Source organism: Lissotriton vulgaris, chromosome 4_1, assembly GCF_964263255.1.
Source record: "Lissotriton vulgaris chromosome 4_1, aLisVul1.2, whole genome shotgun sequence".
Lineage (NCBI taxonomy): Eukaryota > Metazoa > Chordata > Amphibia > Caudata > Salamandridae > Lissotriton > Lissotriton vulgaris.
In genome coordinates, this window is record NC_141691.1 from 568,417,883 (window position 1) to 568,433,833 (window position 15,951).

General features: G+C 45.6%; 2 protein-coding genes across 2 annotated transcripts in view; both read left to right on the forward strand.

Moving 5' to 3' along the window:
* The window catches only part of LOC147722268 (uncharacterized), an 83,672-nt gene that overhangs the window by 47,682 nt on the left and 20,039 nt on the right, over window positions 1–15,951 (forward strand). The gene's annotated exons all lie outside the window — the stretch shown is intronic.
* The window catches only part of MLH1 (mutL homolog 1), a 373,421-nt gene that overhangs the window by 36,522 nt on the left and 320,948 nt on the right, over window positions 1–15,951 (forward strand). Inside the window, exon 3 of the mRNA XM_086967291.1 lies at window positions 5,588–5,686. Within this exon, the coding sequence (XP_086823417.1) occupies window positions 5,588–5,686 (99 nt within the window). The remainder of the gene's footprint in view (window positions 1–5,587; window positions 5,687–15,951) is intronic.

The window sequence follows — 15,951 nt, forward strand, 5'->3', positions numbered from 1 at the left end:
GGTCTTTCTGAAGCTGAAGTGGACACAGCTGTGGTCTGTCCAGTGGAGTCCCGTGGAGTGGTTGAAGGAGATGTGCTTGCTGGCTGGAGGAGAAGATTGGGTCGAGCGTGTGTCCGGCGTAGTGGGTGGGGGTGTTCACCAGTTGTTTGAGTCCGAGATTGGTGAGGTTGTCCAGCAGGGTGGTGGTGGTGGTGTTGTTGTTGTTCTTGTTGTTGTTGTTGTTGTTGTTATTCTCCAGGTGGAAGTTGAGGTCCCCTAGGAGAATATAATCATCGGAGGGGAGGGCGAGTGGGCTGACCAAGTCAGCGATGTCTTCGCTGAATTGTGTGTGGGGTCCAGGGGGTCTGTAAATGAGGGTGCCTCTGAGTGTGGTCTTGGGGTCGGTGTGTATCTGGAAGTGAAGGTGTTCGGCGGCTGTGAGGGTGTCGTCGGGGCTGGTCGTGATGCGGATGGTGTTCTTGTGGACGATGGCGATGCCTCCTCCTGTTTGGTTGATGCGATCCCTTCGGATGATCTTGTATCCGTCCGGGATGGCTATGGCGATGTCGGGCGCTGATGAGGCGTTCATCCAGGTTTCCGTGTGGAAGGCGACGTCCGGAGTTGTGGTGTCGAGTAGGTTCCATAGTTCAATGGCGTGTCTGTGGACTGAGCGGGTGTTGAGCAGGATGCACTTTAGGTGGTTGTTGTTGGAGCTCTGCTTGGCGTGTGTGGATGCGGTGTAGGTCCTGATGCAGCAGAACTTGCAGGATTGGCAGGTGAACGGTCCGTGGGTGCGTCCTGGGGCGGCTCGGTTGCAGTCGGGGAGTCGCCCGGTGTTAAGGGCATTGAGGGTGGCGGCGTCATAAGTTTGGCGGGTGGGATGGTTTCTGCGGGGGCCAGGGGGTCTTGCGCTGGGCGCGGTCCAGGCGCGGACAAGCTTACCTTTGGCGCGCATAATTATTGCTGGCACAGACGAGATCGGGGGCACAACGGAGGAGGTCACTGGCACAAAAACAATGAAATGCAGGAGATGCAAAGCAGATACGATACCAGGCACCACAAGGCACACTAAGGAGGGCCGCGCGGCGGGTGGAGCGACCGGTTCTGACCAGGTATAGTCAATCCCTGGCAGCTGCCATCTATCTATGGCATATCCAGGGTCCCCAGGCTGTCCATAGATCCCGTGATTGATAGCTGCCAGTTATGACGCCCAGTAGTACTTCTTTAAGTTTGGCAGACTAATTCCACTATCATACCAATTGAGAGTCAATTTGAAAAATGCAATTCACAATCTGCCCTCCCATAGAAGCTGCCTCTGAAGACTCTCTGTTTCCTTAAAGTAGGGAGCGGGAACCGGATCCATTGTGTTTTGGAGCGCATATAAGAAGCAGGGCAGCGCCATCATTTTAAAAAGGACCGCTCTGCCCAACATCGAGAGTGGAGAGTTTTCCAGTGCGTTACGTCTTTCTTAAGTCTTTGCATGGGAGGGTCTCGATTGCGGGCATAACGAAGCTTAGAATCTATTGACACAAAGATTCCAAGGTATCGGAAACCGTCCGACACGATCTGAATTGGACAATTCCACTGTATTTTGGGCGGTTCTCCCCTAAGGACATAAATCATTGATTTAAGCCAATTCACAGTGAATTCGGAGTACCTACTGAATATTCCCAGCACGTCTAGAAGGCAGGTTAGCGATTCTCTGGGATTTGTGAGGTATAAAAGGATGTCATCTGCATACAGAGATATCTTGTCTTCCCAGTCTGGCGACCACCTCATTCAGCGAATGGATTGGTCTTCCCTTATCCAAGCTGCCAGTGGTTCCACTGCCAACGCAAAAAGGAGCGAAGACAGGGGGCAACTTTGCCTAGTGCCCGTACCGAGCTGAAAATCTGAAGACTTACGGTTATTCACCTCCACCCGGGCCATCGGGCCGGAGCATGGGAGGCTGACCCAGCCAATGTATTCCTGTCCGAAACCTAATTTGCTTAAGATAGCAAACATATAGGGCCACTTCACCATAACCAATGCCATAGTGGCATCTAGGGATACTATGGCTGCCGGCTCCAGCAAAGTAGACGCTCTACTCCATACTCTGTGCACTCACTGTAAGTTGAGCGCAGTACTACGATGTGGCATGAAGCCCGACTGGTCCGGGTGGACCAGAGAGGTTATTTCGTTTACCAGACGCGTCGCTAGCAGTTTAGCAAGGCCCTTGGGTTCCACATTCAGAAGTGATAATGGCCGATAGGAAGCGCAGCTAGACCTGGGGTTGCCTTCTTTATGTATGACCACAATGTTCGTCACTCGCTGCTCGTACCAAAGCATTCCCTTTTTCCTACTCTCCGTAAATATGGTGCAAATATACTGGGCGAGTTTATTAGAATTCAGTTTATACAGTTCTATGGGGATACCATTGGGCGCCGCCGCTTTACCCAAATTCGCACCCCGAATAGCCTGCGCAACCTCGTCATCAGTCAGAAGGGAGTCTAGATATTCCCTATTTTCGTCCGAGAGCGAGGGAAGCATTATGTCCCCCAACATTTCGGTATTTTCTGTTTCTGTAAAGCTGCCGGACGAGCTATATACTGTGTGGTAGCTGTCGGCAAATGTGTCAGCTATAGCCTGCAGGTCTGTTATAGGACTAGAATCTTGCCCCTGCACTTCGGTCACCAGTCTAGACGCCCACTCACGTCTATCCAGCCACGCTATTAGCTTTCCCACCTTGTCTCCAAGCTCATATAATCCTCCTTGGACTTCTCTACACTGCGCCCTTGCTCTGTCCCTAGCGATACTACGAAACTCATCCCGTCTCAATCTGTGACGGTGAAGGTCCTCCGGGGAAACCGCCCTGGCCAGGTCATCTTCTGACTTCACCACTTCTTCCGCTCTTTGAAGATCAGCCTGCCTCTCCTTCTTCTTTTTCCCAGCTATCGTTTCTCCCCGGATAACAGTTTTATTCGCCTCCCATACAGCCTGCGCAGAGTGTACCGAATCCTTGTTTTCCTGAAAGTAGTAATCTGTGGCTTTGACTATTCTGTTTTGAGTTTGTGAATCCTTCAAATACCATGGATTGATGGGTGCCACTCTACCTGCACTCCCATACTCCCATTCCAGTCTCAGCCACGCGGGGCAGTGATCCGAAATACCCCGCCCCAAATGACGGATTTCTCAGATAGTATGGGCCTGCACTGCCGGTACCAGGACATAGTCTATTCTTGAGAAGCTAAGGTGCACCCCGACATGTGTGTGAATTGTTTCCTGTCTGGGTTGTGTGTCCTCCATCCATCCACCAGCCCCAATGTGTCTACGAATTCAGGGAGCCACCTCTGGGCAGGCCTGATTGTCCGAGGGGAATGTTTATCTTGATCGCCGGACATCACTGCGTTAAATGCACCTCCCAAAATTAGGACTCCCAGAGGAAGAGTGAGGAAAATTGTGCCTAGATCTTTAAATGTTTCCGTTTGTAGGCCGGGAGGGACATATATAGAAACAAATGTGACTGTCTCCCCTTCCAATTGGCCTGAAACCCCTACATACCTGCCTCTCTTGTCAACCCACCTGGCTTGCAGTGTGAAAGGGAACACATTCTTAATTAGTATGCCCACTCCCAGTGACCCTGAGGTAAATCTCGCATACCCCACCAGCTTGTATCCACTCCTGTGCAGGGCCATACACTTGTTACCTATCAGATGAGCTTCCTGCAGAAGGATCACATCCGGTGCGTGTCGTCGAACAAATTGGTTGACCATTTCCCGCTTTATTTTGCCCCCAGCCCATTTACATTCCAGCTAAACACTTTGATCCCTGATCTCTGTCTAATGCTAAACATATCGCCCCTGTAGAAGACTTGGTAGCTCTGCGCTCTTATTGGATGTTGTCCAAAAAAACAGAAATGCAAACATTACATTTCCCACCTTATAGAACCATAGGAACATTGCAAATTCAAAGAGAAAAATAAAAACGCTCCCCCCCTCCACCCCCCCCACTCCCCTCTACCTCAACCCTGCTCTCGGCGTTCGCCCATCCCCAACTCAAACCTACTATATAACTAAAAGTAGTTAATAGGAAGGAGGCTAGGGCTTCGTCCCCCAAGCCCCCAAAGACCTGTATTAGTTCAAATCAAATGTCTCTTGAAGTTCACTTTACTCATGCCTGCGTCAATATACCTCTCCTTCTCGATCCCGTGACCCAGCACCACCCATGGAACAGCTGTCGATCCAGTCTGACGCCACATCTGGGATATCAAAAAAACGAGCCCTTCCCTCAGCCTCCACCCTCAGCCGCGCTCGGAACATCATAGCGTACTTTACACCCTTGTCCCTAAGTTTTTTCTTTACTGCGAGGAAGTTCCTTCGTTGTTTCTGTACCATTTGCCTGAAATCGGAGAAAAAATGAGAGGGTGGCATTCTCCTATCGCGAAGGGGCTCCTGTCCGAATGTGCTGAGAAGTTTGATACTAAACTTCCCAGTCTTTAGTGTAGCCATTATGGTGCTGTGGAGTTCGTAATGACAAACTCCCAGCACCATATACTCTTAATGGCAGCACTGCACTTACAGTGCCCAGGAATGGACCTGGGTCCTGTAGGGGTACAGGGCTCATGCACATGTACCCTCACCACTGGCATAGGGCACCCAGCTAGAGGGGTGGCTGATGTATGCCAGGGCAGTGTGTTATGGGCATGGCACACAGGGATGTGTCGACTCTTTTGTTCTGCACCGAGACACGCAACCTGCAAAGGCAGTGTGTGTGTCTGTCAGGGCACAGGGTCCTCTAAGGGAGGCACAATAAGTGCTGCAGCCCTTAGGGGCCTTCTTTGGTCACAGTGCCCTGGGTACCTAGGGTACCATTTATCAGGAGCTGAGATGTGGCCAGAGATGCCAATTGGGTTTAGGCTTCAATGCGTTTTTTAAGGAAGGAACACAGGCCTGATTGCAGGTGCCCAGGGCAAACTTACTCAAAGCACATCAGCAATTCAGCAAAAAGTGGGGGTGTACCATGCAAGAAAGATGGCACTTTCTCACAGGTGGTCATCAGCTAAAGTCCACATTTGATATTCCACAAACATTTAGGCTACATACACCTGCCATCTTTGTACAATTCTGATTGGTGTTGTCAAAGATAGTGTATGGCTGAATCAGTCAGATTGCAGTCTTCGTTTTAAGCTTAGAGTTTCCTACTCCTAGTTTTATTTGTGTTTGTCTTTGCCAGACTCCCCTTCTAGATTATACTAAAAATCTAAATTTGAGCACTATGTGTGCACCATTTTTAGACCTATAAAAACTGTTACTTACTAACAATTGCTACATTACTATTTTTATCATCAAGTGCGATTCTGACCATGACCTTGATCTTTCTGTAATTTAATTTGTATGTTTTTTTCAAAGGTCAGTAGTTAGTAATGGGAGTTTGATGACAAGTGGGAGAGTTTGGATAAGTTAAATTGCCTCGCATCACAGTGGTGCAACCTTTTCCTTCACAGTTGTAACATTAAAAGCTTGTCTGACGCCATTTGGCATTTCTTTGAAATTAGTTTTACACTAGTCTATAGTACTGACTTGATCTTCATTTGTTGAAATACTAATGCTTATCTTCCCTTTTTTTTCAGAAAGAAGATATGGATATAGTGTGTGAAAGATTCACAACAAGTAAACTACAAACATTTGAGGACCTTTCAAGCATTTCCACCTATGGTTTTAGAGGAGAGGTAAGATAGAAATTATGTACACTGATACGCTCAGTGGTAGAGCATAATGCTGCTGTGCCCACACAGGTGCTATTGCTAGTGCTATTTGTCTTGGCAGTAAAACCCAAATCACAATGGGCCTGGAAACCCCTTTATAGACTCAAAGAAGAGTTTACACTCAAAATAGGATTGTGGTAGGTGTTGGCTCTCGTGACTCGAGACAGATACACACTAGCACAAATCGCAAGAGCGAATAGTGCACATGTGCTCTTTGCATACACTCGAGTGGGGAAGAGCACATGCTAATAGCATGGTATTTCCCATTCCATGAGGTGATCATGTACTCAGGATCAAATTGCCTCCTGCTTGTTTGCACACTTTGTGCAAATTAGCAGGTTGCATTTTGCTCCTGATTTTGCATGCCGGTCATGATTGTACCTTAAATGTTTTGGCTAGTACCATAGGGTACATCAGACTTTTGTTCAGAAGAAGGCAGTGTTGCAATAATATATCAGTCAGATGTAGTTATTGAAAAGCTAATTGTTTTAATAATCCTTCTTCTACAAATCTGTCATTTTCATTGGGCGTGTCTCATTTCACCAGATGGAAGGCACTTGGTAGAAGGAAATGATCTAACATTAATGATGAAGACTAGTATGGTGTGTTCTACTCTGTCTGCAATCTAATATTCTGGAGTTTTTCTTTCTAATTTACAGATTCTACTTCTGTACTACAGCGTGCATCTTAATATTACTTTGATTATACATTGTAAAATCACAACAATCTAACATACCACACTAACTATATAAAGATACATGTATTGAAAAATCTAAAAAATATATTTATTAAATAGTGCTCACTGTATAAAACGTGTAGACAAAAAGGCACAAAATGGGTGGTTAGAACTTCCCAATTTTACACGTCAGATCTTTGCATGTGGACAATGTTCTGTTCTGTTTTAACAATGCAACAAGGGACTGCAGGTGACATCAATGCAACTGTATTGCTTCAGAGAGATATCTGGGCTGAAGGTGAGTTGTGGTGATTTTCACTGAAATCACCACTAGAATTAGATATTTGATATTTATGAGTTTATAACGCGCCTGAATCACCCGTCAGGGGTATCTCCGCTCTGGGGCAGCGTACTTCAGCCAGACAAACACAGCCTCAGAAGAGATAGGTTTTTAGCAACTTCCTGAAATGTAGGAGATTCTGGCATTCGCGTAGTTGGCAGGGGAGATCGTTCCAGAGAGTAGGGCAAGGTGACAAAACTCTCTGCCACCCATGCAAGCTTTTTTAATTCTCGGGGTGCAGAGAAGTAGCTAAGATCCTGAACGAAGAGACCTAGTGGGTATATACCTAGACAGTTTGTCAGACCGGTAAGGAGGTCACAGCCCGATGATAGCTTTGAAAACGGTGCAACAGATCTTAAATTTCACTCGTTTTCCCACAGGGAGCCAGTGAAGTTTGTTTAGCAGAGGTATAGAGGGTGTTCTGGGAGGGGCATTCACTACTAGTCGGGCCGTGGTGTTCTGGACTACTTGCAGTTTATCCAAGGATGCCTCGTTGGCCAAAGCCAACAGTGCGTTACAGTAGTCCAGTCGGCCTAGAGCTTGCATCAGAGTTTTTCGTGTGGAGGGTGGTAATCGGGGGAAACACTCTTCTAAGGAGGCTGAGTATGTGAAAGCATGTTCCTGCGGTGGTGGTGGCATTTACTTCAAGCTTTAGTTTCTGGTCGATGTGGATTCCCAGATTCTTTTTTTTTTTCTTTTTCTTTTTAAAAACCTTTATTGACAGTTATAATTATACAGTGTCAACCATACAACCGCCAGGGCCGGCTGTCACCAATATAGACAAGTGTATAGGATAGTTCATTTACACAGCGCTTCAGCCGGCAACCCGGGGGTCCGGCGGCGATTAAGCTCACATGTCATATCTATGCATATTGAGACACAGGAGAAATAAGGTTTTTTCTTTTTTGTTTTATAAAAAGGAAACCAACAAAATAAATAGGAAAGAAAAATATAAATAACTGACGAGGCAAAACAGGAATTATATACCTGGGTGATCCCTCCGAGAGGGGGAGAACCGCACCTAAAAGATTCTTATATAGCAGCAGATGAAGCTTATAAGCTATAAAAAGGGGGGGGGGAAGAGAGCTAGCAATCAGTGTATCAACAAACACCAGGACTACAGAAGGAATATCAGGCTAAGGGGATTGCAGCACCTCCGGTGGATTTACAAAAGGAGGGGTACAGATCTCTCCGCGATACTGATTCCACTGGTTCCATATCCTCCCCCACTTCTTGGGTCTACCTCGTGCAACATACACCGTTTTTTCTCGAAACATGCAGCGGTCCATGTTCTTGGACCAGGCGGAGCAGACTGGGTGCCCTCGAGGACCCCCACAGTTGTGCAATGTCTCGTTTGGCGACCATATTTCCTAAAGTGGCCCATTGTGTCTGAGCCACGTTATAGTCGTTGGGTTCCCACACATTCAGCAGACACCTACTGCCCTCAGGCAAAATCGAAACTCCTGTTACCTCTTTCATGACGTCATGCACACAGCTCCAAAAGGACACTACCTCGGGGCATTCCCACAGAATGTGGAGGAAGGTACCCATCATTCCACACCCACGCTTACACAGTCCATCCACAGAATATCCCATACGTAACAATCGGGGGCCCGTCACATATACGCGATGTAAAATATTAAGTTGCACTAGTCGAAGACAGGCCGGGATAGCCACCTCCTTAGGAGAGGATATCGCTGCCTGCCAATCCTCATCATCAAGCTCCAGTCCATCGCTGGTCCAGGCCTCACGCAACTGTAGAAGAAGGTCTGTCCGGTCGTTTATCAGTTTCTTATATATGAGAGAGATGGTACTGTCCGGGACGGGACCGTCAAGCACTCTGTCTTCCAGGGGTGAGGAGTCCGGAATGAGGGTACCGTTCGGGAAGACCGAGCCAATTGCGTGCCGGACCTGTAGGTATCGAAAGTATTCCCTATCGCTAAGCGCATATTCAGTTTTTAACTCATCAAAGGTCTTTACCCTATCCTTAATCCAAAGGTCCCCCACCTTGCTGATACCGATGAGGTCCCATTTCTCAAAGCCCTTGGTGGTCCATAAATTGCTTAACTTCTCAGAGACATATAGTGGTGCCGCTCGAGTGACAGTATCCGACCAGCCCATGGCTGCGTTTGCACTATACCAGATCCGCACCGCTACCTTGGTGGGTCCCGTTAACGTCCTATCCGAATGCTTGGAATATAGTGCCCTGTAATAGTTCCCGCCCGGGAGCATCCATTTGCCCATGGCGAAGGCCAGGTTGGACACCGAGCCATACATTGCGTGATTTGACCGCGCTTAGTTGGGAGGCCCAGTAGTAACGCCTGATGTCAGGCAGCGCAATGCCTCCATCATACCAAGGCAGTGTTAGCTTAGCCAGGGCAATACGGGGTCGCCCGATCCACAGTAACTTTCTCTGAAGACCCTGGATCTCATGGAAATAGCTGGTGGGCACAAGGTCAAGAATGTTTTGGAGTGCATACAAAAATCTAGGCAGGGACATCATTTTGAGTAGAGCTGCCCTGCCCACAAGAGACAGCCGCAGCCTACACCAAGCTTTCACATCGGCTTTCAACCGGAGGAGCGGGGGGAGCAAATTAATCTGGTACCTAATTACGGGGTCAAGCGAGATATATATTCCTGATTCCCAGATTCATGACCACTGTTTCGGGGTGGGGACCGGCCCAGTTCCTCGGGCCACCAACTGGGTGACCAGCTTATTGCTGCACCTCAAAACAGCATAATTTCTGATTTCTCAGCATTCAGTTGGAGGATGTTGGCCCTCATCCATGCAGCAATGGTCGTCAAGCCTTCTGAAAAGATGAGTTTGATGTTATGGCTGGTTTTATTAAAAGATAGTAAGAGCTGGGTGTCGTCCGCATAGGAAATGGGGCTCAACCCTAGTGTCTTCTTCAGTTTGGCCAAGGGAGTAACATAGATGTTAAAAAGGGTAGGGCTTAGACATGAACCCTGTGGTAGTCTCTTGGTTATTTTGGTGGTCTTGGATCTGAACTTACCCATAGTAACTGAGTTATGTCTGTCAAGAAGTCTGCCAGCCATTTCAATGCAGCCCCTTGAACCCCGATGTCCTGAAGTCTCTCCAGTAGGATTTGGAGCGAGATCGTGCCAAATGCTGCCGATAGGTAGTGTTGCCTAACCCTTGTCCAGTGCCATTCTGATGTTATCAGTTACCTCCTATCAAGGTGGACTCGGTACTGTGCTTGTTCCGGAAACCTGACTGGGAGACACCGAGGCAATGCGCTGATTCTACAAACTCAGATAAATATTTGTTAATGTGTTTTTCTAGTAACTTACTCTGAAGGTGGAGCAGAGAAATGTGCCGATAATTTGGGGACTTTGAGTTTTTTTCCGGATAGGAACAACTTGTGCAGCTTTCCTTCGGTGGTGCGAGGAGGGGCCGGGAGGGGGAAAGAGTCTGCCATTCCTCAGGGAACTATTAAGGATGGTGCAGATAGGAGTGGCAAGTTGTTTAGCAAGCCGGAAGGTGATCTTTGCCGGAATTACATCTAGAGAGGACCCCGATTGGACTTTAGTTAACATAGACTCTACCTCTTCAGGGAATAGGAATGGAAAGTTATGCAGTTGTGGGGTATTGGCAGAGGTTCTTGAGAGTTCTGTAGAGGAATTATTATAGGTTCCACTGGCTGCAGTTATTTTGTGGTAAACAGTGTACATTTTCTGGACAAAATAGGACCCAATGTTGTTACACAGAGATTGAGAAGGGACCTCTACAGTGTTGCATGCCTTAGGGTATGTAAATGACTTCAGGATTCGGTATAGAGTCCTTGAGTTATTGACTGCCTGCTCTAATTGATAGGTGATCGGCAGCTTGCATGCAGACTTGACATTTTTATGGTATGATGACAGTGCAACTTTGAATTTTTTTTTATCCTGTGCACTATGTGAGTGCTGCCATATTCGTTCTAATTTCTTACATTGGCTCTTTTCAGTCTGCAAGAGCGGGGAATACCTACTGGTTTGAAAGTGTTTGCAAGGGTGGGTCTGCTGTCTCAAAGACGCTACATGAATAATAGTGGATTGTAGGATGGAGTTAAAGTGAGATAGCTGTTTTTCTACGCTACCTGTGTCCATAACACTGTTCCAGGAGCAGAAAGGAGTCTGGAACTGGTCAGAATTGAGCTTATACCATTTTGTATACCAACGCGTAGCGTGGGTTATGGGGGTTGAAAAATTTCTAGGACTCATGATTTGAAAATCTATCAAGGAAAGGTCTGACCAAGTTAGTGGATGAGTTTCCCCACAGATGATGTTAGAGGAATTAATTAAAATTAGGTCTAAAGTATGTCCTGCTAAGTGCGCAGGGGCGTAGATAATCTTTAAGAGGTCAAGGTTGGCTAAATCTGCCAGACAAGCTGAAGCGTCGATATTGGCGGCATTTTCACTGTTGATGTTAAAATCGCCTAAGAGTAAAAAGTTTTGGGTTGAGATGACATATCGGGAGATGAATTCCATCAGTAAGTTAGTAAAATCTAGCAGAGGGCCCGGGTGTCTATATAGGAAGGGCACCTTTCCAACTATGCTGTGGGTGCAAATCCAGTCTAAAAACTATACACTCTAGGGTGTCATTACACAACTAGTCTAGAAAAGAGATAGTGATAGAATCCTTATGTATTATGGCTATGCCTCCCCCGCCTGTTCTGGCCTATCGAGCTTTTGGATTCGATAGCCATCTGGGAGTGCCACCGTAATTGCGGGGTTGGAGGAGGTTGAAGAATGTGGGGGTCGTTGTCAGACAGGCGATCCCAAATGTTAACGGCGTGTTTAGGGAGGGATCTAACATTGGCCAGAAAAGAATTCCAATTTAAGTTTGTTGGCTGGGTCTGGGCACGATCTTGTGGAGTATTCACACAAGGCCTAGATCTCCTTATCAGGTCAGGAAGTGTGCCTTGCATTAGAGTGTCTTCTATGGCTATGCTCCGAAACCTACAATTCCTGCATGAGAAAAGCCCTTCTGGGTTAGTGGAAAGAGAAGGGGCGGGTATGCTAAGTGCTCACAGGGGTTAGTGAGATTGTACTTGATCTTTAATAAATCATTCTGTGTGTATGAGCGACAGTAACCCCTAGAGGTGGTATTCTCTGGGGGAAAACTGGCAGGGGTTCCGGATGCAGCCTCTCATCTACCCCCAAAATAGGCACCTCTAACCTCAAAAACTTAGGCATCTAGCAGTTTTGAAGAATTTAATAAAATATCTTCTTGTCCAGGGGCTTGAGAAACCTACTGGTTCTGTAAAAACATTTTGTAAAACATGGACTTGTCCCTTTTGGTGCCATGCAGAGAGATGACAAAATATGGCAGCATTCTTATTCTATCACAGTCTGATAATGGCTTCTCTGAGAATGCCAAGGCTCATGTTATATCATGCCATGTGAGTCTTTGCACACCCATTAACGTACACGTTTAAAGTATTCAATAACTCCCTCTGACCTCTGTCCATATTGGAAAAAGTTGAAAAATTACTCTTGACAAGGGCAGACCTTAAAGCATTTTCCATATGGAGTAAAAAAAGGGGATGTAGGAAAAGTGAATTTGCAATTGCTTAGCAGATTTTCACAAGAACCGATAAATGCATGTATATGTGATGATGCGAACATGGAAATCAGAAACGTTTGTTTGAGTACAGTTTCCAGTCCTACTTCAGTGAACTCCTGTTGATTTCTGATTGCCTCAAATCTCCCCCAGTGCAAGTACATATACCCTTTGTGAATGTTTTAAAGAATTGAGCCTATAGTTCATTTTCATGTTGTCCAGAGTGGTTTCCCGACGATTATTAATCTGTTCTTTTATATATATATGTCGGTTGGACATTTGTCCTTTATTTTGAATAAAGAACTCTATTCTGCTATCCATTTGAGGAGTTGATGATCTTCTTTGGAATGATTCACGCGCTGCAAAAATGAGGTTGGTGTGAGGACCCGTGATCAAGCCTTCGGCTGAAGGCGAAACGCGTTGGGGTAGTGACGATTGAGCTAAAAATAAATCTGTTGGTCTAAGCTTTACACCTGCCTGTTTGTGTGCCTCCTTACTTCCGGCGCTGTGCCGGATCCGTGGACATATATGTATATATGTGTGTATATATATATATATATATATATATATATCAGCCACTTTTTACTAAAATGATGCTTCAAACTAATTGTTTGTTGAGTTGTACTATAGTTTGATAAGACGAAACTGTAGCAGGACCCTGTACTTGAGGGGGGTTATTGTGTGTGTGTGTGTCTCTCTCTTCTTAAAAAGAAGACTAATTAAATATCGTTTGTAATATATCGGCAAAGAGGATTGTATGTCTGCATAATATAAGTTTTAACTGCTGAAATCAACGGGACTTCTTTTTGTAATAGAAAACACAAAATATCTTGTTTAGATTGTCAAAACACATTGATTACATGTTTATACTAGGCCTAGTGATGTTCCTAATGATATTTCAAGGTGGTGGGTATTAAATCCTTTCACATCACTGTGTTGTTTCTGTAACTGTTATCTAGTATGGCTGGCTGGGCAAGTAACATTTTTTAGAGCTAAATGAGAAATACTTTTTATTTAAAAATGTTCCTTCTTCTTAGTGCAGTATGTGTGTGTTATATTGTGAAAAGCAAAATAGGTTTATTGCTATTATGGTTTCCCTGATCTCTTTATGGGATTGTTAGTAATCCAAAAGCATTAACTCTATTTCAAGAATACATTGATTAGTGTTCTGCGAGGGTACAATAACCTGTCTTTCACATTCATCGTTGGTGTATTAAACCAAGTCACCCTTGTCATCCGTGGATGGGAAAGCAAACCTTTTAGAACTATGACACAGTCGTAGTGTACGCAACAAAACCACACTGAAAGCTGAAAGACATTTCAGGCATGTGACACCTACAACATGAATATGGTACTTCTTTTTCCCCAGTTCGTCCCAGCGTGACCGCACTTAAATCTCTCGCAACAGGATACTACTGTTCCCCACTCCGTAATACTTAAACATACGCACCCAGCACATATCTACACAGCAAAACGCAGATGAGTACTGCACCTCTTCTCCCAAATTTCTAGCTAGATTAGACATATGGAGTTGAAAGAAAATGCTCATACAGAATTACCAAAACAACCTACGGGTGCATAATTTAAAGTTCCCAACATGTCTTGGAGCATTAAGCATTCATCAAACCACAGCCATTAACATAAATAGCAATTTCCACAACAACAGAAGTCCACTTACACAGAAATTTACTCACCCTACTCATGTGGTATTAATAACATGTATATGGCACGTCATTATGCAAAACCAAACCAACTAAACTGTTCACCAACCTAATAAACCTCACGTTTAGTAGGGAAAAATACACAAATCTTAACAGAAGCACATAAAAAAAATACAAATTCCATCAATTCCAAATAATCCTGTTTATTAATTAACTCAATGTCATATTGCAATTGGAGAGATGCCAGGCAGACCACGTTTCGACTTTCTTGACTTCAGGATAGCCTCCGCCAAAAACTCTCATACCTTTCTCTAGTTCCTGGAAGATCCTCCTATGTCTCTTTCTTAATTAACCAGGAGACCTTGGATAGTACTTCTTCAACTTTCCAAGACCCGTCTTAATAAGACATTAGCTCACTACCCTCATTCACAATGTCATCTGGATGCGATACATTAGTGAGGCTCTCTCGTGAGCAAGTTGTGTTGCTGAGGCCACAAATCATACACTTTTCTTCCAGTACTGACTGACTCATACTAGAGAGAAAGTTCCTATTCACTGGGTGCTGTGCATAGTCTCAATATGTCTGTCCAATGTCTTGACCACAGTACTAGCAGGATATTGGCCATCTCCTCTGCTGCACACTTTGTGCAGGGTGGCATAAAATGTGTGGAATGTGCTGTCTGCGACCTTGCACTGTCCTCCTGAAACCTGGTCAGGCCTTTTGTTCCCAGACTTGATTATTGTGCCCCTCAAGAGAGTAGTGACCAGGTCTTAAGTGACACAAGTGCCCAGCAATTGTTGTACTTGAATTCAAATGAAAGTGTGCAACTGTTGCAGTAAATTAAATCCAAGAGGCCACATAGGACCCTTGAAAGGCATGGATTATTTTATACTACAGTCTGCTTAATTAAGAAATCATACTGTGTGCTCACCAACGCTTCTGCTTATGTTACTGTCACAATTGAATGTATTACTGCTTGAAGCTCTGAGGGTCGTATCAGAGTAGAATTGGGCTTACTTTAAAGGCGATTTCCTGCCTCTTCCCTCTGTCTCCACAGCATTTTCTCCACAGTGCTGTCCTTATAACACTGTCTCCATAGCATTGTTTTTAAGCTTAGGGCTATTACTGGAGCACATCCCCTACTGCCTAGCAGCTTGAGCGGCCACCACTTGCCGGTTGATTTGAGAGTGGTTGGCCCACGCTAGTCCCCTTGGAATATATGATGGACCCCGCAGGCATTTACACCGCATGCCTTTACCATGCAGTCAGTACCCCACGGGTGACGTTACCACAGATTACATTAGCAGGCAAGTCGTTACAATGACTTGCTTTAGGTGGCGCTGGACTTTGGAATAGTATAAACTACTATTCCAGCTCCAGTCTACACAACTGTAGGGAAGGTGTTGGCCTTAAAATCCAAGACCAGTCCAAGAACATGCCCCTACAGCAAGTCGTAACAACTTGCTTGCTAAAATAACGCATGGTAACCTTGCATGTGGGATACCAACCTTGTTGTAAAGGCTAGTCGTTGTAAAGACTGTGTAGTAAATGTTTCCTGTCCACATGATCACAGAGCCATATCCCTTCTCGCTGCAGACCTTCTCCTCTGGCTCCTAACTGTAACCAGTGTCCTCCTGCACTTTCACGCAAGCCCTGTAAGAAGATAGTGTATTTAGAGAGCAGATTCTTCATACCAGAGTCTGGAGCTACTCGGGTAGGAGATCATGCTCTTAATTGCATGTAAGGTCCTTAGGTAACAGCAACTGCAGGTGGGTCCAGACAGGGTTTCATCCTCCCTCCAGCTGTCCCTGTCCCCTACCTTCCACACTACACGACACGCCCACATTCTATTACATCATTTACTCTCAGACTTCCAGATGCCACCTCAGTAATATAGCTAACAAGTACATCCAGGATAAACACCGATTTGCATACTGTATTAGTGTGTACTTCCAGCCTCCTTCAATATTACATCTGATGCCTTC